Source organism: Oryza brachyantha, chromosome 10, assembly GCF_000231095.2.
Source record: "Oryza brachyantha chromosome 10, ObraRS2, whole genome shotgun sequence".
Taxonomy (NCBI): domain Eukaryota; kingdom Viridiplantae; phylum Streptophyta; class Magnoliopsida; order Poales; family Poaceae; genus Oryza; species Oryza brachyantha.
In genome coordinates this window covers 10,330,458-10,357,215 of record NC_023172.2, presented here as the reverse complement: position 1 = coordinate 10,357,215, position 26,758 = coordinate 10,330,458, and the positions used below count along the sequence as shown (strand labels likewise).

The window sequence follows — 26,758 nt, the reverse complement described above, 5'->3', positions numbered from 1 at the left end:
CTACGAAGAAATTAGAGCAGAGAGTCCACCATCGTCTTCAAAAACTATCTCAATAACTAATAACTATAACAACTATAATATTTACGGTAAAATTATATTTGCACATAAAAACCGTCTCACCACTGTAGCCTTGCAAAGACGAGCTTGTCTTGTCGAGAGCATGTGAGCTTTGGTTTAAAAAATAGCCCGGCACACAAAGGCCCCGTCTAGAACCATGCTGCGTGAGATGAATGATTAAACGACGAATGGTCACGTATTTTTTAAATAAGATAAATAGTTAAATATTGTACATAAAAATTGAAAAATAAAATTATTATAAGACATAAATTATATTTTAAAATAATTTTTTATAGAACTTTTAAAAAGCATATATTTAACTGTTTAAAAAACGTGTGTATGGAAAAATTGGAGAATCCTGTTCTTGCCGTCAGCGCCGAACGCTCAATTCGGGAAAAAAAATGCAAAATTTGTTTTTATTTGCTCCATTCGTTCACACCAGACTCGCTTCCCAGTTCCCACACCGACACACCGTCCAAGCCGCCCTCGTCTGCCTCCATCGTCAGTTCCCTAAACCCTAAACCACACCACTTTCCCCACCCAATTCCTCGCCATGGAGGCGGACGACGCCCCGCCGCCGTGGAGGCGCAACAAGTCAGCGGCGGCAATCGACGACTCGTCGGGGCCCCTCGCCGCCGCCGCGGCGCGCCTCTCCGGCCGCTCCCGCGCGCTCCCTTCCTCCCGCGACTTCCACTTCTACAACAACTTCCCCTCTTTCAAGTCCCCCGTCGGCGCCGCCGCCGCCAGGGCGGAGGCCTCCCTCGGCGCCCTCGGCGCCGCCCCTTTCTACCCGAAGCAGCACCCGCCGTTCCCGCGGGACGATCTCGAGGACGCCCAGGAATGGGTCGTCGGCGTCATCGACGACCTGTCCGAGCAGTTCGGCGCCTCCATGGACGAGTTCAAGGCGGCGCGGGAGAAGGAGGAGGCGACTGGCCGGAGCTCCGTTCCGTCGGAGGACGGGTTTCAGGTTGTTTACGGCAAGAAGAAGAAGAAGATGGGCGGCGGCGAGGAAGGAGTTGGTAGAGGTGAGGCCTTCGGGGGTTCCGGCTCGGTGAAGATGGCCACCAAGGATAGGTTGGCTGCGTCGGGGACAAAGGCGAAGGTGCCATTCCACATTCCCACCATCCCGCGGCCACAGGACGTGCACCGCATTTTTGTAGACAACTCGAGCAAGCCATTCGAGCATTCCTGGCTTGAGAAGAGCGATGATGGTTCTCGTGTTGTCCATCCATTGGTTAGTGCTCTGATACATACATTGCATTTGTGCTAACCTCACGTCACAGTAGCTGTTCTCTTACTACCCATGATTTTATTAGTTTGATCACAATGAAAAGATTCATTAAGTAAAATAAATGATTTTTATTGAGCGAAGCATGTAGAGAAAATTTGGATTAGTAGATCAGCAATTATTTAACATTGATGATGATGTAATAGCTGATCATGTGAAAATAAAATGTACAATGCAAATAGAAGTTGGTAAGGTGACACATGAATATGAAAGAATCATACTCTCTGCTAGTGGGGACTTAATGGGCTGCATAGCAATATCAGTGGAAATAAAGCCACATTAAGGAGAAATAGAACAGCTGTCTACACTAGAATTAATTAAAATCTAGCAGTGCACATATTAGAAAGAAATGGTGTTTTCTTGTTCTGCACATATATTTGAAATATTGAAGGTGCAAAACCATTCATTTACAGGAAAAGATCCCCATGGAGCAATTAGTTGACAGAAATGTTCCTGAAAGTGAGCCGATAAAACCACCTGGTTTGGACGATACCCCTTTTACATATGTTGAAGATCTAAAAACCTTGGAGGTGCTAGTGACAAAGTTGAAGAGTGCAACTGAGCTTGCTGTAAGTTTTAGTGCCACTTTTTACCTAAAATATTATTTTATTTTTATTCATACAAATGAATACTGTTATTGCTTACACCACAACACCCATTGATTGTCTGGCTGGCAACTCAGTATGCAATACTGCAGTTTGCGTTGGTTGAAGTAATAGTTGTAACGCTTATGTTAGCCGTGTTTATTGAAAAATATTTAGAATTCTATTACTCCTCTCATTACCTGAGATTAGAATTGTAAAGACCATGGTTTCAATTGTCATCTGTCAATATACTGCTGAACACTGTATGGGCACATAGGGGTATTGCTTCAATTTTACACCCTGAACTTCATTGGCATTTAGTTCTCATCACTCAAATGGATAAAACTAATATAACTTGCATTCAGAGTGGTTTTGTCTTTTATGTGGCTGCGGCATCATCTTACCACCTTATTTGGAAAAAAAGAAGTCCCACTTCTATAAATACTCACGCCACATCAGCCATGTTCCATTAGTATGCCATCTCACTGAAAACCACCCTTAAAACCATCCTTGGGACACGATTTGCATGGTTTTGATAGTCGTATGACGTTTCTAAGTAATATTGAAGTTCAGGTGTAATGCGATTTAGACCTTTTATATTACTTATCATTGTCTTTATTGCCTTGTCCACTCCAAGCTCATGAAATGCACTCATACTGGTCAAATACACGCTAACATTTATTTACCCATTTTGTTAACGTATTACAATTTCTACAAGACGATTCACAGTTTTGGCAGGGCAGTGCTTTACAGTCCTTTTATGCTCCCTATTCCAGTGTTGTATAGCATAGACTGTTTTTGGGTCTGTGTTCTCTCTTTATTAATCAAAATTATTGTTTCTCTTGTTCTACTGTTTTCAGGTTGATTTGGAACACAATCATTATAGGTCTTTTCAGGGGCTGACCTGCTTGATGCAGATTTCAACTAGAACTGAAGACTTTATAGTGGATACCCTTAAGCTTCGCAAATATCTTGGCGATTACTTGCGAGAAATTTTTAAAGACCCGAGAAAGAAAAAGGTATAACATATTCTTTCATTGTTTTCATACATGTGCATGCTGTTATATGCTCCAAATATGTAGATTCTCATTGCTCTTACGGCACATAGGTGATGCATGGTGCAGACCGTGATGTAATATGGCTTCAACGGGACTTTGGCATATATGTATGCAACCTTTTTGACACAGGCCAGGTATAGTGCAACATAAGCTGGATAGCAGCATGATGCTTGCATTACAGCTTTGTTTTACATTACTTGATTCTTTGAGCAAATCATCATATGATATTCTGTTAACCAAAGTTTGACCTTACAAACAGGCTTCAAGAATCTTGCAGATGGACCGCAACAGCCTGGAGCATCTTTTGCATCATTTCTGTGGAGTGACTGCAAACAAAGAGTACTTGCAAATTTTTGTTTTACCTTCATAACACTCCTATCTATCATGTCATGAGTTATATTCCACAAGACACGACTAAGACATACAATCATACATATCATTGTAGATATCAGAGTGCAGATTGGAGGTTGAGACCACTTCCTGATGAAATGATCAAGTAGAGTACCTTTTTGAATCCCCTCATGAATTTCCTTCTATTTCATGTTTTATTATCTCCATTTTTCACTGATGACTCTGCTCTCGTTGGTCATTTCCATCAAATGTATCTGATTATGCGTTCTCTGTTAGGTATGCTAGAGAAGATACACATTATCTGTTGTATATATACGATTCGATGAGACTGAGACTGGTGAAAGAGTCTTCTGGTGAAAATGATCTTCTTTTAGAGGTTAGGTTGTTGCTCCCTTTGTTTTCCTTTGTTCCCATGTCTGATGATCAACCTGTCTTTGACACAACAACATTATATTAGTCCAGATTGCCCTTAGTCGTTATCATCCTTTTGCTGTTTGATTATATGTGTCCTATCTTTATTGAAATGACATAGACTAGCTGAAGCACACATGTTCTTTCTTTTCTTACACTTTTTTTTTTTGAAAACGCAAGAGGTATGCGTTTCATTTCATTAAGGAGAAGGAAAAAAATACACAGGAGAAAGACCTTTTTGTTACACTTTTAACCGTGTATAGCATAGAAACGTGTAAACTGATGTCTCTCAATTGCAGGTTTACAAACGAAGTAATGACGTTTGTCTGCAACTATATGAGAAAGAGCTGCTGACAAATTCGTCATATCTTTACATACATGGGTTTGTATTTTGCTTGTGGTACTTTTTTTTGTTATAAAAAATGCTCGTGCTTCCTAAGGCCAATTTTATCTAATTTCAGGTTGAAAGAAAATGAATTTGATGCAAGGCAGCTGTCAGTTCTTGCTGTAAGCACCCTTTTTAGGTTTGAAATGTTTGCATGATTCTGGCATTCTCGCATTGATGGATTTTCTGCAGTTGAAAGTACACAAAACAAAAAATGATTAAAATGAATATGGCTCCCATCATTTCACTTTTTGGAAGAAAAAGAGAAACCACATTCTTGCAAACAAAAAATAATTTGCAGGTAAAACTTTTATATACATGTCCATAGCGACTTAAAAGCAAAAATTGTAAAATAGAACACGATGAAAAAAACCACAAAATCAAATCGATCAAATCGAAAATTAAGTCTTAAAATTTGGATTTTGGCTTATAAGCAGTTTCAACTGCGAAACGAGGGGAGCCTATGACAACATGTAGTGCTTGCAGCTCCAAATTTTGGTCTTCATGATCTTATTTAACTTTTCATTTGTTTTAGTTGCCTCTAGTGTTCTTAAGTCTTAACTCTGAATTTCCTAATGGAATGAAAATCCACATGCATACTCCCCATGTCCCGTAGTATAAGGGATTATGCCATTTTTTTTGAGGAAATATAAAAAATATGAGTCGTGCAAAAAAAGTGATAGTTGGAAGAATAAAGTAGTACAAAAGTTGGTTGGTGGGGAATAAAGTAGTAAAAGAGTCGATAGGTGAAGAATAAAGTAGTACAAAAGTTAATAGATGTGGAATAAATTAAGGAAAAATTCCTTACATGCCCCTGAAAATTTGCTCAATCCCTTCTATATCCCTGAATTTTACCTCATGCCTTGCATACCCCTGAGTTTTTATTTTGATCTATACCATTTCTGTTAGTTGACCATTAGTTGACCGTTACATATTTTTAAAATGACTATATTAACCCTCTTATACATATGTGCTACCTACTCGATAAATTTTCATGTGAAAAAATTAACTTATACTAAAATAAAAGGGATATAATCAGTTAATGCCAAACTTAAAAAATAAAAATAGATCAAATCCACACATTAATTTTAAATATGTTTTTTAGTTTGTGATGAAATAATTCCATCCCCTTTGTTTTTTTACAACGAATCTTTTTTCACTGCATATTCGTTGAAAGGAAATTTTCAAATTTGATGCAGAGCTTGATTTGTTTACAATAAATATTTTTTAATTGCTAATGAAATTATGTTTTATTTTTAAAAAATATTTAGTATTTATCTCTTATTGTTATTCACAACCCAGATTATTTACACATCAAACATTTATAGCTTTAGCAATATATCGAGGACATGAAAATCATTTCTACGAGAACTAACGGTCAAACTAATGGTCAACTAACAGAATGGGCATGTAAGGGATCCAAGTAAAAACTCAGGGGTATATAAGAGATCAAGCAAATCTTAGGGGCGTAGAAGGGATTGGGGGAAATTACAGGGGCATACAGGGAATTGGCCAATTTATTAATGCATCGGGATCAAAAAATCCCTTATATTTTGGATGAAAGTTTAGTGGAAAATCCCTTATATTAATCGGGGGGGGGGGATTATATTTTAATGACAGTACCCTATTTTGTTTCATGTGTTTGCTTAGCACAGTGCCATATGTGTAGATCAGAAGCTGCAATGAAATGATTCTGTTGCACGACATTTAATTGATTTTCCACAGGGTCTATATAAATGGAGAGATTCCGTTGCTCGTGGAGAGGATGAAAGCACGGGATATATACTGCCGAATAAGACCCTGCTTGAGATAGGTATTGCTAATTTTGATATATTGCTTATATAGTTATATGAATGGCTTCACTTGGCTAACCATTTCCTTTGTGTACTGGATCTAAAGCAAAGCAGATGCCTGCAACCACTGGGAGGTTAAAATGGATAGTGAAATCAAAAAACTCGTATCTTGAACGCCATCTTGGCCATGTCATTTCCACCATCAGGACCGCCATTGCAAATTGTGATGCTTTTGAAAGTATAGCTGAGCAGTTAAAGAAGGGACGGCTGGAAGAGGTGCTTTGCTGACCACAGTTGAATTTATTAGGGAATGTAACAGGAACTTTTTGTCTGAGAATTACTGAAAGCTCCAGGACTTCCTATTGTATTGACATATGATTTTGATGCAGTTAGAGGCGGCAAATGTGAAGAGCAATAACAGAGACACTGAAATGGTTCCTGCTGATGATGGTACTAACGATGATGATAATGTTGGCCTGAGTGATTCTGTTGCCAGTGTTGAAAATGTTGGCACTGCTCACTGTACTGGGAATGTTACAAGCGGAGCTTCTTCAGTTAGTGTTCAGCTAGAGAACATCTCAGAAACTAAGAGCTCAGGAATGTTCTCAGGTGTTTCTGGACAAGATATGGAGGTATCAACCAATGATGATAGGAAGCAAGTAAGGAGAAGAAACTCGTCCTGTCAAAAACTGTGTACCTCTGTATTTTCTGTATTTAAAAGATTGTATCCTGCAGGTAGCAAAAGCCACAGTCCAAGTCTCAAAGAGACCTACAGCTTTTGGAGCTTTGTTAGGAAAACCAACTTCTGGAAGAAAGCAAAACCTTTTTTCAGGGTTTTCAAGTGAGCAGGTACAGTTTGTTGCCTATTTGCCTATGCTTGTGTCAGGGTCGTATAGTTGAGTAGTGTAAGACATTGAAACCATGTTTCACACATTGCTGCGACTTAATCTACAAGTTTCTTTTGTGAGTGGTGACCATGAAGTTCCTTTGTTGTGTACCCTTGTTAGCGCTCTGCAAATCTGGAAATCTGTGATAAAATATGTTCTAATGTTCAATAGATATTTTTCTGCTTGTAAATTCAATTAAACTAGCCAGGGCAATGTTGCTGGATATGCTTAATGCGTTTAATCCTTCAATAAGCACACAATGGGACCTGATGCCATCATGCCATATATTTAGCTTTATCAATGCATATCTTGCTTTGTTTCTGTCCACCTTTTGCCACAAAGGGTCGCAGTTATTCCCATTAGCTTTCTCTGAAAAATCTTTAGTAACCTAAGCTCTGTTAAAATGACAGAATAAGGTGGACAAGATAAAATCTTCTGTGGTGCTTCCTTTCCATAACTTCTGCGGCAGTGCAAAATCTCAAGCCACTAGCATTCCATTGGAAGAACCAGTGCATCCTGAACAAGAAAGCATCCAGCATAGTGATCCAGCTTATCAGACAGAAGATGTTATCCAGTTAGACACTGAAGCAGAGGATCCCCAACTTCCAGAAAATCACAATGGAGATGGACAGGGTCACCGTGAACCTGATGAGACGGATATGTCTAGATCCCCTCCTGAGCATTCTTCCGCTGGTATCGAGCAAGAGCAACGTTTCCAGTCACTGAATGAAAGTAGAAACTTTCAACAGAACCACAAGCCACACCAAGAGCCAGAATTTAACCACCAGCTGAAGCCATTTGATTATGCCGAAGCCAGAAAGAACATCTCATTTGGAGAGCACAAAGCCGAGAGAACCAGAGACAATGCAGTGGCCAGGGCAATAAACAAGAATTCTGGAGATAAGGGAAAAAGCTCGAACCAATTCGAGGCAGGAGAGAGCGAGGGGAGTGGCCAGAATCCTCGAAGACGACAGGCATTCCCGTCTTCTGGCAACAGAAGTGCTACATACCATTAGTAGTTAAGATGTATAACCAGAGGCATTGTGTTGTAAGAAGTATTATATTCATTATAGAGGAGATGAGTATTGCCTCTGGTGTTCGTTGGTAGATCATGGCAATATTTTAGGGGCAATGTGGCGGCTGTCTTCGTACCCTTTCTTGAGAGTAGGAAGGTCCCTTGTGAGTTGTGACTGGTGGTGCTGGGTTTTAACTGAACATGATTCAGAACATCGAGGATACTTGTACCAGATATTTGAATCATTTCAGTAAAGCAGGCATATAAAATATGCTTGTTTAGCAAGTGGGAATTTAAGATGATTTTCTTAATGTAGTGGGTATAAATCTCTCGTATTTATGCTTGTACTCGCTGGTCACAAACTACATGTCATTTCGATTCTTGTAGACATCTATATGATCTTTAAAATTACAACTTGAATCACTAATTTCGCTCGTTGTAGGAGTATGTTTTGCAATTCATCAATGTTCAATATTATGATAATGCATTTTTTTAAAAAAATATACACTCGTCTATACACCTCTATATAAAAATATATGATTGAAAAAAGATACTATAAAAATACAAATTTTATGACCTAAAATTGATGTTTTGTGTTCAAAAGTACTCTTGTTTTGAAATATAAGCATTTCAGTTTTTTTTGAAGAGAGTAAAGTTAAATAAAACTTCGTTATCCTCAATAATATGGGATGAATGGATATGAAAGTGTAGGTGAAATTAAGACGAGAAGAAATTTGAATAAAAAATGATTAATGGATAAGTGATATTATAAATAGTACTAGAAATGTCTATATCATCTAATAATATTTGAATCTTAAAATGCCTATATTTTAGAAAGGAGAAAACTCTTTTTTATAATTATACTTCTATATCAAATAAATTATAGAGAATTTCTTATGCGCACATGAGTTCTCTCTCAATTTCTTATATACCTATGAATTTTGTCTTATTGCCTTTATGAATTTTCATTATCTTCCTATACTCATTCTGTAAGTTGAATGTGTGTTAACCGTTAGACTTCTCAAATGGAAAATAATTGTTTGATGTTAAATTTGAAAACAAAAAAAATCAAAATTTCAACCATATTTTAAAAAATATGATCAAATACATACATGAGTTTCACTAAGAAATTGAGACCATAATTATTTTTATTTAGTTTAAATTTTGGTAAAAATTTTGTTCTAATCTCATCAAATTCACTTTGAAATTTATCTATTTTTTATTTTACTTTTCAAATTTGTTGTCAAGTAATTCTACCCTCTTTGGTTTTTTAAATTCAATATTTTTCTAGAATTGTGTTTTTGTATTAGGCTACTCCTATATTTATCTATCTAGATTTATTAGTACACATATGAATATAGGTAAGCCAGAAAATCTTATAATATGAAACAAAGGAAATAACACAAAAGCGCTAGAGATAAGCAATATCGGTACGTTTAGCTCACGGTGTTAAACGGAATAGACAAAAAAAATCAAAATAAAATACTTATAGGCAAATAAGAGATGTGACAAAATTAAGAGGCACAAAAGGTATTAAGCAAAAAAACTGATATGCACATAAGGAATTTTATCTAAATAATACTCACTTCGATTGTTAATACACAACAAAACTGGTTTTAAAGATACATTTAATAATTTATCGTAGTTAAAAGATCGTGGAATTATTATTTACCTTTTCGTGAAGCTATCTATCACCAAGTGTTTCTTTTAGCATAACCTATATTTTCTATTTTTACATAAAAACATTTGAATAAGATAAATTATCAAACCTAAATACAAAAGCTAATCCATCCAATATTAAAAACTAGATGGTGCATATTTTTAAAAATAATGGTGGTCCAAAACAAAACAAAATTTTAGATTATATTTTTGTACGGAGGGAGGGGACCGATGATTTGGTTCAAATTAAATGAGGAGCAGTATTAAAAAAAAAGGAATTTACTACTACTATCTCGCTAGACCGCAGGACTGCCCCCAACTCTGACAGAAAGTCAACGTCCGACTTTGCCGGTGTATTGTTTTCTCTTTTTTTTTTGTTCTTAAAAAACATCGAGAAAAGTCAACTGCCTACCAGAACAACGAGTTCTTGATCTCCTTCCTCTCCACTTACCACCTCAGCCACTCGTCGTCGTCGTCGTCGTCCACCACCTCCTCCTCCTCGCGCGATCGGGCGCTCCGCGGCCATGGCGAGGCGCCTCTCGTGGCAGGACTTGCAGGCGTCGGGCTCGGCCATCGCGACCCGCCTCTCGCTGCAGGACTTGCAGTGCTTGGTGCGGAGGAAGCCAGCGTGCTCCGCCGACCGCGCCGAAACGTCGGCGGCGGCGGCGGCGGGGGGCGATGGGAGCAAAGGCCGGCACCTCGCCAAGGCGCTGTCCGTTCCCGACCTCATCGCCATCGGTATCCGCCTCGTGTCCTGGTCTCACCCCTCTTCGTTTCATTCTGCACAGAAACACACAAAAAAATGCATTCTTTTCTTTCTGAAGAAACAAGATGGATCATATTTGGGGTTGATCTTAGAGGAATTCGGAACCTGTCTGGCCGGGTTCTGGATTGCTTCAAGATGTAGAAATGTAATGCGTTCTTAGAATATTTCTCTATTTCAGTTTGTGCCTAAGGCAGAAATGCATTAGCACCTTGTTTCAATTGGCACATAGTGTGACATAGTGATAGGGATCTTGATTTTGCTGTATGAACGCGACAACATGTGCTCAGGTGATTAGCTCAATCGTAGTACTGTCGTCTCACTGTCAGTCTGTCACACCACTTATATAGCAGTGAAACACAAGATTACCAAGATATCTCAGATGTGCATGGTCAGGTTTCAGAATTTTCATTGTCATGGAGGATGACATAGGTTCTTGTTTTAGATAATGGATATCAATCCGGCCTCTACGTCCCACATGGAGTTTTGGATTTTTCAATCACCTTAGTCAATAATCATAGAAGTTCTTTCTGCTCTTCCATTGAGTTTGCTTTGCAAGAACTCAAGGTGTGGCATATCTCACCAAGTTACTTTGATGTTCGTCAGGTGTTGGCTCGACAATTGGTGCTGGCATCTATGTCCTGGTAGGAACTGTGGCTCGTGAGCATGCAGGGCCAGCCTTGACCCTTTCCTTTCTGATAGCTGGCATAGCAGCTGCTCTTTCAGCGTTATGCTATGCAGAACTCTCTTGCCGTTTTCCGTCAGCCGGAAGTGCCTATCATTACTCCTACATTTGCATTGGAGAAAGGTATAATACAACTGTACTGCCCCATCATTCTCTTAGAATTAACCTCTGTCCTAGATACTTTCTTATTTTTTCTCTCATTATCAAATTATGGTTAGCGTCGCTTGGTTGATTGGTTGGGCTTTGATTCTGGAGTACACAATCGGTGGATCATCAGTGGCACGTGGCATATCACCAAACTTGGTAATACTATAAAGCTCTCTTCAGATGTATGAGCTATAGATAAGCACTTACTGTTCTGTTTTTTTCAGGCTCTATTTTTTGGTGGCCATGAGAAGCTTCCCTTTTTTCTAACACAAATACATGTTAAATGGCTTAACACCCCGCTTGATCCTTGTGCTGCCATTCTTGTATTGATAGTTACTGCATTACTTTGCCTGGGAATTAAGGAGGTAAATTGTGTTGTTTGATACCTATACATAGTTTGGAGTACATGAATTACCTACTAGTTCAACTCACAGTTACATAGTACTGAAGTATGAACAATGTCCTGATCAGAGCTCATTTGTGGAAGGCATCATCACCATTGCAAATGTTATAGTTATGATGTTTGTCATTTGTGCTGGTGGATACTTAGCATTCCAGAATGGCTGGAGTGGATATAATGATAAACAAGGGTAAAGCCAAGATTTGCGCCTCAAATTTTTAACACATAACTCCATATGCGTATATCTCTGACATTTGCCTGGTTGGAATGCAGTTACTTCCCTAATGGTATGGCCGGTGTTTTGTCTGGATCAGCAACCCTCTTCTTTGCGTACATTGGATTTGATGCAGTTGCTAGCACAGCTGAAGAGGTTGTCTTTTATTCTGTTTTATTAATGTATTTTGAGCAAACTTCATGAAACAGCAAAACTTTTGGTAAAACTATAACAATACGACACCTTTAAGCAACAGTGTCATGGAACCACGCTTCCTTTTGCATACTGTTTCACTAAATTACATTTTAAGTATCCTCATTGTATCCAAGGGATTGGGTTCACGCAGTGGTCTCACAAGCTTACCCATTCCATTTGACAAAATGGATAAGTTTGAGAGACCATATAGTGGGTCTGAATGTCAATACAGTGGCCATGCAAGTCTATTTTTGTGGAATGTATGTAAAAGAAGTGTTCATATAGAATGGCTGCTTGAGTATGTGTGTTTATTTATTTTTACCAAAGATATTGTGGTTTTATGAAAATTACTCACTTAGTCCTGTTCCTATCTGGTGCTAACTCTATCCAGAGTCTGGTACTTCAGGGAAGGCCATTATAAATCTGCAGTTACACGTTTATCTTTATTTGTCAAAGTAATTTGCAGGTGAAGAACCCCCAACGTGATCTTCCATGGGGAATGTGTCTGACCTTGTCCTTATGCTGCTTCCTCTACATGATGGTTTCTGTTGTTATTGTTGGCCTGGTGCCATATTATGCATTGGATCCTAACACTCCTATTTCATCTGCTTTTGCTAAATACGGAATGCAATGGGCAGTGTAAGTACCACATATATGCCATTCAAATCTGCCTAGGTATTAAGGAGATTATGTTTATGATCACATGCTGTATATATGTCAGTGTTAGGTATCCATGTAATTATGTCTGTTATTATGTAGGTACGTTATTTCCACTGGGGCTGTTTTTGCTCTTATAGCATCCTTGATAGGTGCTATTCTCCCTCAGGTATGTATCTATAGTGAATTGAGAAATTAAAGCATCTGTGTATCTCCTTCCAGTTCATTTCCTTTCTCCTGCTACATGATACATAAATGTAAGCTTGACTAGAAAATGTAATAAACGAAGCTTCTTAACCTTTACCTTATTTTAGACAAACTACCATATGTTTATATATGATAGATGATCATCATATTTCCTGACAAACCAATGATCATCCAAATTACACCAGGAAAGAAAACTGACTAATTATTTCCACATATTGCCGTTGGCTAGCCAAGAATTGTGATGGCTATGGCAAGAGATGGATTGCTTCCGCCACTCTTTTCAGCCGTTGATCCAACGACTCAAGTCCCAACTTTGAGCACAATATTGTCAGGGATATGTGCTGCTATCCTGGCTCTTTTCATGGACGTCTCAGAATTGGCAGGGATGGTAATACGTTACTTGCCATTGAAATGGTAGCTTTGCTGAGTGGAGAGCTACTCCAGGTAGTAATAATCTCTTGATTGTTTGTTCAGGTAAGCGTGGGCACACTATTGGCATTTACTATGGTTGCCATTTCTGTTTTAATAGTGCGATATGCTCCTCCAAGTGAGATAGCAATGAAAGTGGCTCTTCCAGGTTCATCTGAATCACTAACTTCACTCTCTGGGTCTTCAGAGCCAGATGAGGAAAATTCAGGGGATCTTTTTGGCAATGGTAACAAAAATACTAGTGATTTGTATACCTGAGTTGATTTTACTTGACACTAAACCCGGCTAAATTTTACTTGGCGTTAATGGTGGTAAGATAAAAATCATTATTGACAAATGGATTATTTAATTAAACCTCATCGAAAGTACTGCATATGCCTAATTTAGTTCTCATTCTTCCTCTTTGCCTTTACCAGATTTCTTCTACTAACATAGATTCTAGGGACAATTGCAAATTTGCCACTGGTTTGAAACGTTATTGCAAAAATGCTACCAGAAAATTGCAAAAATGCCACTAAAACTGTCATTCGAGTGGCATCCTTGCAATTTAGAAAAAAACAGTGGCAAATTTGCAATGCCCCTAGATTCTATGTTCAATATTTTGGTAAAAAGATATCTCCTCAGCAGTATTGTCTTGTTTTATGTTCTAATCCCACTTCTGAATTGCCTTTCATGATATTGATGTATTATCTGTTGCCAGTAGTCCATCACATTGAAAATACATCGCATTACAGTCTGCTCTCATGGTTACTGAATTTCTGATTATTTTTTCCTTCTTTATGCATTCAGTTCAAGAAATACCTACCAGCAATGAAGCTAACAAGATAAGGCGACAGAAAGCCACGGCATGCATCATACTAATTTTCCTTGGGGCTGTCATTGTTGTATCTTCAGTTTCTTTTTCCTTTTTGCCAATGTAAGTAAAAACGAAACCAAATTTTCTCTCATGCCCTCAATATGGTTTCCATAATGCCAAAAGTGGGGTTAAGCCAGATTCTTCGCTCGAAGTGGGGATACAATCACACAAAACCACCTATTAACATTATGTTAACTAATATCATAAGCATGCTTCACTGTTAGACACCACACTCATTTGATCTGTTTTTCTTTGTATAGTTATTTGCGGTCCATTGGATGTGCTTTTGGTGGTTTGGTTTTGGTTAGTGCTACCATTGCACTCTGGTTCATTGGGCAAGACAAGAGCTCTACAAGACAAACTGGAGGTACAAAGACTATGGCCATTATACTACTAAGAAATTGGTAAAAATTATGTAATAGTAAAATTTACAAGTAACATCAAATTGTCTCCTTGTTACCCAGGTTTTATGTGCCCATTTGTTCCTATACTTCCAGTCTGTTGCATTCTCATCAACGTATACCTGCTTATGAACCTTGGGTAAGCAACTTAGGTTCAGGATTATGTTTTGCTCCATTTTACCTTGAGTTTTGAAGTGTGCACTATTTGTTATTATGTTATCTAGTGGAATTGCAAAATGAACCAACTAATTGTTGTTTTCATGAAACCAGAATCACCATTATTTAATTCACAATGCGTTGTAAACAGATCATCTGGATAGAGTAAACTAGGGTGAATTATCTAAAACCTACTGTTGTGCGTTGTGAGATTAGCAACTTCTGAAAACTATCTCATATCATATAACACACTCACCTTTTTGATTCATCATTCGCAGATTTCATACCTGGATTCGTGTTTCTATGTGGCTAATGGTTGGTGCCATCATATATGTGTTCTATGGGAGGAAGTACAGCTCACTGACAGGCGTAGCCTATCAGCGGATTTCATCTGAATAGTTCACTGCAGAGGGTGTTCTACGTCTTCATCTATACATGTCGATTATCTTGTGCAGCTTTCGTTGATTTTCCTTTGAATTTCACAGTTCCAATCTTCCTTGACCTATCAAAGTCTTCAAGCTCCCAAATCATCTCACAGAAATGGCCCTCATGTGTGGTCCAGCCTGTTTGAGCAAGAATCTGAGGAGTCTGAATTCTGAACTTTGAAGAGGGGTCAAGCAAAAGCATAACAAGAGTAGCAGCAGGAGAAGCACAACATTAGTATGTAGCTAGCTGCTTAGAATTTTGTTTCTCTACAATCATTTTTCACAAATTTTTGAACCCAGAAGCTGTAAATAATAAAGAGTAAATATATTTTTATCGCTGCAAGGAGATAAATTGCAGTATGGCACTATACCTGTATATATATGTGAAGTTGTGCGAGCTCAATTTCAGGGCCGGCAATGCTCCGGTGTTTGGATGAAGCAGGTAGGCAGTCGCGCCGCCTCTCGTCGGAATTCCGGCCCTCGCCGACTCGCCGGAGTTCCACCGCCTCCGTTCAGTAAAATTTGGCCAAATATGACTGTAAACTGTAATACTTTCAATAAGGCCTAGGAAATAGACGATGATACTGCAATTGGACCGAATTGAGGCGCACATTTGGTCCTAACTGATATAGATTCGGCCCTAATCGCGCCAAATCTTGGGCCAAATTTACTAGCACCTTCGGGCCAGATTGATGTGGAACTACAGGCCAAATTGACTATGAGTTATGGGCTAAATTCATGAGTAGTTTTGGGCTAAATTCACGCTCACTTGTAGGCCGAATTTAAGCATGCTGTGGACTTAATTGGTGCACATTTCAGGGCCGAATTGATGTGCAACATGGGCTGAAATGACGTTCACTGACGGGCCGAATTGATCTGAACTTTTGGGCTGAAATTAGGTGGAATTATGGGCTGAATTTACGAAAAGTTTTGGGCCAAAAGTACATGAAAGTATGAAACTATAGGCCGAATTTACATGCGCTTGTAAATAAGTTTTATGGGCAATACGGGTCAGATTTGCTCTCGCTTTTGGGCCAAATTGATGCACACTTTGGGCTGAATTTTCGCATATGTTTGCTGGCGGATTTACGATCAGTTTTGGACCACATGTTCACCCATTTCGGCTGAATTTCCATGTGCTTTTGGGCTGAAATGACGTTCACTGACGGGCCGAATTGATCTGAACTTTTGGGCTGAAATTAGGTGGAATTATGGGCTGAATTTACGAAAAGTTTTGGGCCAAAAGTACATGAAAGTATGAAACTATAGGCCAAATTTACATGCGCTTGTAAATAAGTTTTATGGGCAATACGGGTCAGATTTGCTCTCGCTTTTGGGCCAAATTGATGCACACTTTGGGCTGAATTTTCGCATATGTTTGCTGGCGGATTTACGATCAGTTTTGGACCACATGTTCACCCATTTCGGCTGAATTTCCATGTGCTTTTGGGCTGAAATGACGTTCACTGACGGGCCGAATTGATCTGAACTTTTGGGCTGAAATTAGGTGGAATTATGGGCTGAATTTACGAAAAGTTTTGGGCCAAAAGTACATGAAAGTATGAAACTATAGGCCAAATTTACATGCGCCTGTAAATAAGTTTTATGGGCAATACGGGTCAGATTTGCTCTCGCTTTTGGGCCAAATTGATGCACACTTTGGGCTGAATTTTCGCATATGTTTGCTGGCGGATTTACGATCAGTTTTGGACCACATGTTCACCCATTTCGGCTGAATTTCCATGTGCTTTTGGGCTGAAATGACGTTCACTGACGGGCCGAATTGATCTGAACTTTTGGGCTGAAATTAGGTGGAATTATGGGCTGAATTTACGAAAAGTTTTGGGCCAAAAGTACATGAAAGTATGAAACTATAGGCCAAATTTACATGCGCTTGTAAATAAGTTTTATGGGCAATACGGGTCAGATTTGCTCTCGCTTTTGGGCCAAATTGATGCACACTTTGGGCTGAATTTTCGCATATGTTTGCTGGCGGATTTACGATCAGTTTTGGACCACATGTTCACCCATTTCGGCTGAATTTCCATGTGCTTTTGGGCTGAAATGACGTTCACTGACGGGCCGAATTGATCTGAACTTTTGGGCTGAAATTAGGTGGAATTATGGGCTGAATTTACGAAAAGTTTTGGGCCAAAAGTACATGAAAGTATGAAACTATAGGCCAAATTTACATGCGCCTGTAAATAAGTTTTATGGGCAATACGGGTCAGATTTGCTCTCGCTTTTGGGCCAAATTGATGCACACTTTGGGCTGAATTTTCGCATATGTTTGCTGGCGGATTTACGATCAGTTTTGGACCACATGTTCACCCATTTCGGCTGAATTTCCATGTGCTTTTGGGCTGAAATTATGAACAAGAATTGATGTGTATTTGGGACGTAATTGTGCGCATATTTGGGCTGAATCTGCACTTTTTGTGCGGGTCGAATATATGATGCGGCCGAGCCACCTGGTATATCTTTCCGTGGAACAGCTCAAGCCACTGGCGGCGTGGCGACGAGAAGTCCACGGCCGGCGACCTCACCTTCGTCACTTCCTCCCGCATGTTCGTCTTCCCCGATGGCCTCCTGCAGCTCATCTCTCAGGTTCAGTTTCTTGGCGTTATAGCGTTCTCCTTTCCCTTTTTTTTCGTCAAGAATTTACTCGAAGCAATTCTGTATCTTCGAGGGTTTGTTTAGATTTTGGCCTGAATTGAATAGGCTCGACTGCTAGTTTCCATGTGATCTGTCGTTGCTCAGTGCTCACAAGTCACGTGCAACTGTGCAAGTACTGCTTTGCAATTGGTGTCACCATTTAAAGATCTCCTAGCAAGGATTTTGAGATGGAATGGCATTTGCCTATGTATGCGTATGCTGAATTGCTAATCATCTTTTACTGACAACTCACAGGTCAGTAACCAATTTCTAATATTATTAGTGAATTTATTTAGTTTGATGAACAATGTGCATCACTTTTATATTTTATTGAATCCATATATTTTACTCTAGCTTTACCACTAGCTGCAGTAACCGCGACCTCCGTCAGGGTCGTGGTAACGCCACGACCGCAGTAGGCCCAATAAATTTGGGGTGAATTCATAAAATTTGAGGAAATTTAGCGAAAAAATATATGTAGTAGAGGTTGATTTATAGTGTAGTTTTATGTGAAACATAGATGAAAAATTATATTTCCCGACCATTTAAAAATCATCTCGCAGAAATAGCCCTCATGTGTGGTCCAGCCTGTTTGAGCAAGAATCTGAGGAGTCTGAATTTTCTGAACTTTGAAGAGAGGGGTCAGGCAAAAGCATGACAACAGTAGCTGGAGAAGCACAACATTAGTATGTAGCTAGCTGCTTAGATTTTTGTTTCTCTATAGTCATTTTTCACAAATTTTTGAACCCAAAAACTGTAAATAATAAAGAGCAAATATATTTCTATCGCTGCAAGGAGATAACTGCAGTATGGCACTATACCTGTATATATGTGAAGTTGTGCGAGCTCAATTTCAGGGCCGGGCAATGCTCCGGCGTTTGGGCAATCGCGCCGCCTCTCGCCGGAGTTCCGCCGTCGCCGTTGTTTCACCGCCTCCGTTCAGTCAAATTTGGCCAAATATGACCGTAAATTGTAATACTTTCAATAAGGCCTAGGAAATAGATGATGATATGCAATTGGGCCAAATGTATCCCTGAATTTGGGCCGAATTGAGGCGCACATTTGGGTCCTAACTGACACAAATTCGGCCCTAGTCGCGTACAACTTTGGGCCAAATTTACTGGCATCTTCGGGCCAAATTGACGTGGAACTACAGGCTGAATTGACGATGAGTTACGGGTAAATTCGTTAGTAGTTTTGGGCTGAATTTACTTTCACTTGTAGGCCGAATTTAAGCACGCCGTGGGCTTAATTGATACTCAGCATGGGCTGAAATGACGTTCACTGACGGGCCGAACTGATTTGAACTTTTGGGCTGAAATTAGGTGGAATTATGGGCTGAATTTAGGCTAACTTTTCGGCCCAAAGTTCATGAAACAATAGGCCAAATTTACGTGCACTTGTAAATTCAGCCCATAACTTTACGGTCATATTTTTCCCATAAAACAATGGGCCTAAGTTTTATGCGCAATTACGGGCCGAATTTGCCCTCACTTTTGGGCCAAATTGATGCACACTTTGGGCTGAATGCGCATATTTTTGGGGGCAGATTTACGGTAACTTTTGGACCACATTTTCACCCACTTTGGGCTGGATTTTCATGTAATTTTGGGCTGAAATGACGAGCCTTGCTGGGCTGAATTCATAAGCACATTTGGGACAAAATTGTGCACAATATTTGGGCTGAATTTGTACCTGTTTGGGCGGGCCGAATATATGATGCGGCCTAGGCACCGCATTGTACATTTTTCCATGGAACGGCTGAAGCCAGTGGCGGCGCCCGAGATCCGGCGATCACCCGACGAGTCCACGGCCCGCGACCTCGCCTCCGTCGCTTCCTCCGGCCTGCTCGTCTTCCCCGATGACCTACTATCATGTTCAGTTTCTTGGCGTTCTCCTTTCTTTTTTTTTCATCAAGAATTTACTCGAAACATTTTTGTATCTTCGAGTTCGAGGGTAGTTTCAACGAGATTTTGGCCCGAATTGAATAGGCTCGGCTGCTAGTTTCTATGTGATCTGTAGTTGCTCAGTGCTCACAAATCACGTACAAGTACTGCTTCAGGAAGTCACGTACAAGTACTGAATTGTCAAATGGCCCGTTATGACTAGTGTCACCGCACATTTGGAATACAATATTGAAAACTTCAGAAATCTTCTCACCTACTAGCAGTGATCATTTTTTTGCTTTATCAATGCTTTAACCAAGAAGTGATGCCCAGTAGCGGCACTGCTCGCTTTGCCAACGCCAAGAAGAAAGCTGCAAACACCTGTTTATGGAATGTCCTTATGTCCTAAGGGGTTGGAGGCTGATCAAAGGTTGGTCCGGTGCAGCGTTTCAAACACCAGGCGAAACAAACGACAACCTGGGCGATTGGTGGACGGCAACAAGGAAAGTGTTTCGGAAGAGCTACAGGAAAAACTTTGACACACTGGTGATGCTTTCATGTTGGCTGTTTTGGAAGGAACGTAATGCAAGAATTTTTAACAATGTCAGTCGTTCAGCGGTGGAGTGGCTGAGAGATTTCAAAGAAGAAGCTATGATTTGGAAGGAGGCAGACTTTTTCAGAATCCCACAGGGAATTGGTTAACTGCCCTGGTTTTTTTCCTCCTTTTATTGCTTTTCGTTTCTCTTGCCTAGCCGGTTTCTAACGGCTGTTTGGCTTTGTTTTTCTGTCTGTGTTCTTTATACCTGTTTATTCTGATCTTAATGAAATCTGGAACCCAACCAAAAATATGCACTGATGCCCAGTCGATGCAGGGTAGTTTTAGAGTGCAAGTTAACAAAGAATTTGTTAGTTTCAAGAAAATAAACATTGGTCCTTTCAAAGTTTATTGACATGGTACAGACATCCTACTAGAAGTTTGTCACCCTGAAATTTGAGCTCTTAATATTTTTCTGAACCCTACCATGATTGTGTAATGGTAGTGTCGGCAACAGCATCATACCATTGCTGATGAGTATTTCTATAGGAATGTGTTTTCAATCAATTATCAGGCTGTTGCTTCACTAGTATTTATAAGTTCATTTTGCGACAATAGCACAGAAATTGAAATACCAATCTAAAAAAATATTTACATGGTGGTATATTACTTCCAGCACATAGGACAACAGTACAACTCCATAAGAGTTTTTTGCACATATAGATGTTCTATGGGAGGAATTACAGCTCACTGACAGGCGTAGCCTATCAGCGGATTTCATCTGAATAGTTCACTGTGGAGGATGTTCTACATCTTCATCTGTGCACGTCGATTATCTCCTACAGCTTTTATTGATTTTCCTTTGAATTTCACAGTTCCAATCTTCCTTGACCTATCAAAGTCTTCAAGCTCCCAAATCATCTCACAGAAATGGCCCTCATGTGTGGTCCGGCCTGTTTGAGCAAGAATTTGAGGAGTCTGAATTCTGAACTTAGCAAAAGCATAACAAGAGTAGCAGCAGGAGAAGCACGACATTAGTATGTAGCTAGCTGCTTAGAATTTTGTTTCTCTATAGCCATTTTTCACAAATTTTTGAACCAAGAGCTGTAAATAATAAAGAGTAAATATGTTTCTATCGCTGAAAGGAGATAATTGCAGTATGGCACTATACCTGTATATATGTGAAGTTGTGCGAGCTCAATTTCAGGGCTGGGCAATGCTCCGGCATTTGGATGAGCAGGTGGGCAGCCGCGCCGCCTCTCGCCGGAGTTCCGCAGTCGCCGTTGTTCCACCCCTCCGTTCAGTCAAATTTGGCCAAATGTGACCGTAAATGGTAATACCTTCAGTAAGGCCTAGGAAATAGACGAAGATACTGCAATTGGGCCGAATTAATCCCTGATTTTGGGCCAAATTGAGGTGCACATTTGCACATTCGGCCTTAATCACGCCAAACTTTGGGCCAAATTTACTAGTATCTTCGGGTTGAATTGACGATGAGTTGCGGGCTAAATTCATGAGTAGTTTTGGGTTGAATTTACGCTCACGTGTAGGCCGAATTTAAGCACGCTGTGGGCTTAATTGGTGCGCACTTCAGGGCCGAATTGATGCGCAGCATGGGCTGAAATGACGTTCACGGATGGGCCGAACTGATCAGAACTTTTGGGCTGAAATCAGATGGAATTATGGGCTAAATTTAGGCTACCTTTTGGGAAACTATAGGCCGAATTTACGTGCACTTCTAAGTAAGTTTTATGGTCAATTACGGGCCAAATTTGCCCTCACAATCTATTCACACTATGGGCTGAATTTGCGCATATTTTTTGGGGCGGATTTACGATTACTTTTGGACCACATTTTCACCCAATCTGGGCTGAATTTCCATGTACTTTTGGGCTGAAATTACGATCCTTACTGGGCTGAATTAATATGCACATCTGGGACGAAATTGTTTGCATATTTGGCCTGAATTTGTACTTGTTTGTTCAGGTCGAGTATATGATGAGGCCGAGCCAACGGCTTGTACATCTTTCCATGGAACGGCTCAAGCCAGTGGCAGCGTGGCGCCGCCGAGATCCGGCGATCACCGGACGAGTCCACGGCCGGCGACCTCGCCTTCGTCACTTCCTCCGGCCTGCTCGTCTTCCCCGATGACCTACTATCATGTTTAGTTTCTTGGCGCTCTCCTTTCTTCTTTTTCATCATGAATTTACTCGAAACATTTTTGTATCTTCGAATTCGAGGGTAGTTTCCATGAGATTTTGGCCTGAATTGAATAGGCTCGGCTGCTAGTTTCTCACGTACAAGTACTGCTTCAGGAAGTCACGTACAAGTACTGAATTGTCAAATGGCCATTATGACTAGAGTCACCACACATTTGGAATACAATATTGAAAGCTTCAGAAATCTTCTCACCTACTAGCAGTGATCATTTTTTGCTTTATCAATGCTTTAACCAAGAAGTGATGCACTGATGCCCAGTCGATGCAGGGTAATTTTAGAGTGCAAGTTAACAAAGAATTTGTTAGTTTGAAGAAAATAAACATTGGTCCTTTCAAAGTTTATTGACATGGTACAGAGACATCCTACTAGAAGTTTGTCACCCTGAAATTTGAGGTCTTAATAATTTTCTGAACCCTGCAATGATTGGGTAATGGTAGTGTCGGCAATAGCATCATACCATTGCTGATGAGTATTTCTAGAGGAATGTGTTTTCAATCAATTATCAGGCTGTTGCTTCACTACTATTTATAAGTTCATTTTGCGACAATAGCACAGAAATTGAAACACCACTCTAAAAAATAATTTACGTGGTGGTATATTACTTCCAGCACATAGGACAACAGTACAACTCCATAAGAGTTTTTTTTTTAACTCAGCAAACACATTACACATGTTTAAATGAACAAATAATGCAATCTTCTGTCTTCTGAAATGCAGGCAAATTGGCTCCCCGAAATCCAACAATGCCACCACCTGTTAGCCCCATGAAAGAAAGTGAAAAATCGAGGCAGATGCTGAATGTTAAATCCTGTCAAATCTGCAACCTTACTAAATGGCCCATGTTCTTATTTCTGTGAGATTACACTGTCACTAACCTCCTGACAACCAAACTCCAAAATTGCGCCAAACTTGCTGTAATTTGATTTCGTCTCTATCCCATACACATGACAACATCTGATCAAGAACTACACTGTATTATAGCACTTGCTTTCACCTACACTGTTGCCGTCTGAAATTCTTCGCAGACATCGTCTTGTTGAGCATGGCCCTGAGCCTCCTCGACCCAGCACCAGCCTTGATCATGGCCTTCCTGCCGGGCTCCAGGGGGTTGGACCACAGCCTCACTTCGCCGTCGGAGCACCAGCCGCCGTAGCTGAAGGTCCGCCGTCGGGGTTTGGTCGACGCAGGTGGGCAGTACGCCGCCTCTCGCCGGAGTTCGGCCGTAGCTGTAATTGCACTCCTCCGTTGAGTTAAATTTGGCCCAAATACGACCGTAAATTCTAATACCTTCAGTAAGGCGTATGAAATAGACGATGATACTGCAATTGGGCCAAATTTATCCCTGAATTTGGGCCGAATTGAGGCGCAAATTTGGTCCTAAGTGATACACATTCGGCCCTAATCTCGCCAAACATTGGGCCAAATTTACTAGGACATTCGGGCCGAATTGACATGGAACTACAGGCCGAATTCGTGAGTAGTATTGTGCTGAATTGACGCTCACTTGTAGGCTGAATTTAATCACGCAGTGGGCTGAATAGATGCGCAGCATGGGCTGAAATGACGTTCACTGACGGCCCGAATTGATCTGAACTGTTGGGCTGAAATTAGGTGAGATTATGGGCTGAATTTAGGATAACTTTTGCAGCACATTTTTCACCCACTTTGGGCTGGATTGCCATGTACTTTTCGGCTGAAATTATTAGCCTTGCTGGGCTGAATTCATATGCAAATTTGGGACGAAATTGTGCGCATATTTGGGCTGGGTTTGTACTTGTTTGTGCGGGCCAAATATATGATGCGGCCCAGACACCGAATTTCATCTGCATAGATCACTGCGGAGAGTGTTCTATGTCTTCATCTGTACATGTCGATTATCTCGTGCAGCTCTCGTTGATTTTCCTTTGAATTTCACAGTTCCAATCTTCCTTGACCTATCAAAGTCTTCGGGCTATCAAATCATCTCACAGAAATGGCCCTAATGTGTGGTCCAGCCTGTTTGAGCATGAATCCGAAGAGTTTGAATTCTGAACTTTGAATAGGGATCAAGCAAAAACATAACAACAGTAGCAACAGGTGAATCACAACATTATTAGTATGTAGCTAGCTGCTTAGAACTTTGCTTCTCTATAGTCATTTTTCACAAATTTTTGAACCCAAGAACTGTAAATAATAAAGAGTAAATATATTTCTATCGCTAAAATTAGATATGCAGTATGTCATTTTTCACCATTTTGCGAGCTCAATTTCTAGGCCGGGCAATGCTCCAGCGTTTGGCCGACGTAGGCTGCATTTGGCTTGAGTTAACTTATTCTGATACGGAAAATGTAGTAATAGATTAGTACATGATTAATTAATTATTAAAAAATATAAAATAGATTAATATGATTTTTTTAAAATAATTTTCCTATAGAAATTTTTAGTATAAGATACACCGATTAATCGTTCGGAAAGCATACGTAGAAAACGAGAGGTAAGTTAGCTTACTGGGGCCAAACGAACTCGGCCGTAGGTGGGCACTCCCACCGCCTCGCCGGAGTTCCGCTCGTCGCCGTCGTTCCACTCCTCCGTTGAGTTAAATTTGGCCCAAATATGACCGAAAATTCTATAGACGATGATACTGTAATTGGGCCAAATGTTATCCCTGAATTTGGGCCGAATTGAGGCGCACATTTGGTCCTAACTGATACACATTCGGCCCTAATCGTGCCAAACCCTGGACCAAATTTACTAGCACCTTCGGGCCGAATTGACAATGAGTTACGGGCTACATTCATGAGTAGTTTTGTGCTGAATTTACGCTCACGTGTAGGCCGAATTTAAGCAGGCCGTGGGCTTAATTGGTGCCGAATTGATGCGCAGCATGCGATGAAATGACGTTCACTGACGGGCCGAATTGATCTGAACTTTTGGGCTGAATTTAGGTGGGACTTTGGGCTGAATTTAGGCTAACTTTTGGAGCACATTTTTCACCCACTTCGGGCTGGATTTCCATGTACTTTGGGCTGAAATTACGAGTCTTGCTGGGCTGAATTGATACGCACATTTAGGACGAATTATGCCCATATTTGGGCTGGATTTGTAGTTATTGGTGTGGGCCGAATATATCATGTGGCCCAGTCACTGCCTTGTACATCTTTCTATGGAACGGCTCAAGCCAGTGGCAGCGTGGCGCCGCCGAGATCCGGCGATCACCCAGCGACCTCGCCTTCGTCACTTCCTCCGGCCTCTCGTATTCCCCGATGGCCTCCTTCAGTCCTGCAGCTCATCTGTGAGGTTCAGTTTCTTGACGTTTTCCTTTCTCTTTTTTGGTCAAGAATTTCCCTCGAAACAATTCTGTATCTTCGAGGGTTTGTTTCCAGGAGATTTTGGCCTGAATCAAATAGGCTCGACTGCTAGTTTCTACGTGATCTACCGTTGCTCAGTGAGTCAGTGCTCACAAGTCACGTACAAGTACTACCTTGCAATTGGTGTCACCATTTACAGATCTCCTAGCAGTACTTGTGAATATAAATTTCCTTCAAAATGCATAACATTGAGATATGGTTCTGCCTAAAAATACAAGACTGTTTGGAGCATTTAACAATTGTCAATTGGCTGTTATGAACTAGAGTCAGCACACAATTAGAATGCAATATTAGCTCAAGCTTCAGGGATCTTCTCACCTACTAGCTGCGTTCATTTTTTGCTTTATCAAAGCTTTAACCAAGAAGTGATGCACTGATGCCCAGTCGATGCAGGGTAATTTTAGAGCGCAAGTTAACAATGAAGTTGTTAGTTCCAAGAAAATAAACATTGGTCCTTTCAAAGTTTATTGGCATGGTACAGACATCCTACTAGAAGTTTGTCACCCTGAAATTTGAGCTCTTAATAATTTTCTGAACCCTGCCATGGTTGGGTAATGGTAGTGTCGGCAATAGCATCATACCATTGCTGATGAGTATTTCTAGAGGAATGTGTTTTCAATCAATTATCAGACTGTTGCTTCACCACTATTGATAAGTTTATTTTGCGACAATAGCACAGAAATTGAAATACCATTCTAAAAAAAATATTTACATGGTGGTATATTACTTCCAGCACATAGGACAAGTCAACAATACAACTCCACAAGAGTTATTTTTAACTCAACAAACACATGTTTAAATGAACAAATAATGCAATCTTCTGTCTTCTGAAATGCAGGCAAATCGGCTCCCCGAAATCCAACAATGCCACCACCTGTTAGCTCCATGAAAGAAAGTGAAAATCGAGGCAGATCCTGAATGTTAAATCCTGTAAATCTGCAACCTTGCTAAATGGCCCATGTTCTTATTTCTGTGAGATTACACTGTCACTCTACTCTTAACCTCCTGACAACCAAACTCCAAAATTGCCCCAAACTTGCTGTAATTTGATTTCTCTTCTCTATCATATACACATGACATATCTGATCAAGA

The 26,758-nt window shown here is 40.2% G+C and overlaps 2 protein-coding genes across 2 annotated transcripts; both read left to right on the top strand.

Moving 5' to 3' along the window:
• Positions 1 to 526: 526 nt before the first annotated feature.
• LOC102718959 (protein RRP6-like 2) lies at positions 527 to 8,110 on the top strand. The gene is made up of 14 exons (XM_040528271.1): positions 527 to 1,291; positions 1,759 to 1,914; positions 2,790 to 2,948; positions 3,038 to 3,121; positions 3,247 to 3,326; positions 3,433 to 3,483; positions 3,615 to 3,714; positions 4,049 to 4,131; positions 4,211 to 4,256; positions 5,860 to 5,947; positions 6,034 to 6,203; positions 6,317 to 6,586; positions 6,663 to 6,776; positions 7,225 to 8,110. The coding sequence occupies exons 1-14, from the start codon at positions 611 to 613 to the stop codon at positions 7,828 to 7,830; spliced, it is 2,688 nt and encodes an 895-aa protein (XP_040384205.1). The 5' UTR covers positions 527 to 610; the 3' UTR covers positions 7,831 to 8,110.
• Positions 8,111 to 9,978: 1,868 nt separating this feature from the next.
• On the top strand, positions 9,979 to 15,450 carry LOC102718682 (cationic amino acid transporter 3, mitochondrial-like). Its single transcript, XM_006662312.3, has 14 exons — positions 9,979 to 10,226; positions 10,858 to 11,059; positions 11,155 to 11,239; positions 11,308 to 11,448; positions 11,555 to 11,673; positions 11,757 to 11,853; positions 12,359 to 12,531; positions 12,652 to 12,718; positions 12,986 to 13,144; positions 13,231 to 13,411; positions 13,975 to 14,101; positions 14,302 to 14,408; positions 14,506 to 14,581; positions 14,877 to 15,450. The coding sequence occupies exons 1-14, from the start codon at positions 10,013 to 10,015 to the stop codon at positions 14,995 to 14,997; spliced, it is 1,869 nt and encodes a 622-aa protein (XP_006662375.1). The 5' UTR covers positions 9,979 to 10,012; the 3' UTR covers positions 14,998 to 15,450.
• The last annotated feature ends 11,308 nt before the right edge of the window (positions 15,451 to 26,758 follow it).

Bases quoted from the DNA above. Each gene is read 5' to 3' on its own strand.
- LOC102718959 (XM_040528271.1), top strand. From the start codon at position 611: ATGGAGGCGGACGACGCCCCGCCGCCGTGGAGGCGCAACAAGTCAGCG. The intron at 1,915-2,789 runs GTAAGTTTTAGT...TACTGTTTTCAG, and splicing joins AGAGTGCAACTGAGCTTGCT to GTTGATTTGGAACACAATCA. The intron at 6,204-6,316 runs GTGCTTTGCTGA...ATTTTGATGCAG, and splicing joins AGAAGGGACGGCTGGAAGAG to TTAGAGGCGGCAAATGTGAA.
- LOC102718682 (XM_006662312.3), top strand. From the start codon at position 10,013: ATGGCGAGGCGCCTCTCGTGGCAGGACTTGCAGGCGTCGGGCTCGGCC. The intron at 11,060-11,154 runs GTATAATACAAC...AATTATGGTTAG, and splicing joins TACATTTGCATTGGAGAAAG to CGTCGCTTGGTTGATTGGTT. The intron at 11,449-11,554 runs GTAAATTGTGTT...TGTCCTGATCAG, and splicing joins TTTGCCTGGGAATTAAGGAG to AGCTCATTTGTGGAAGGCAT.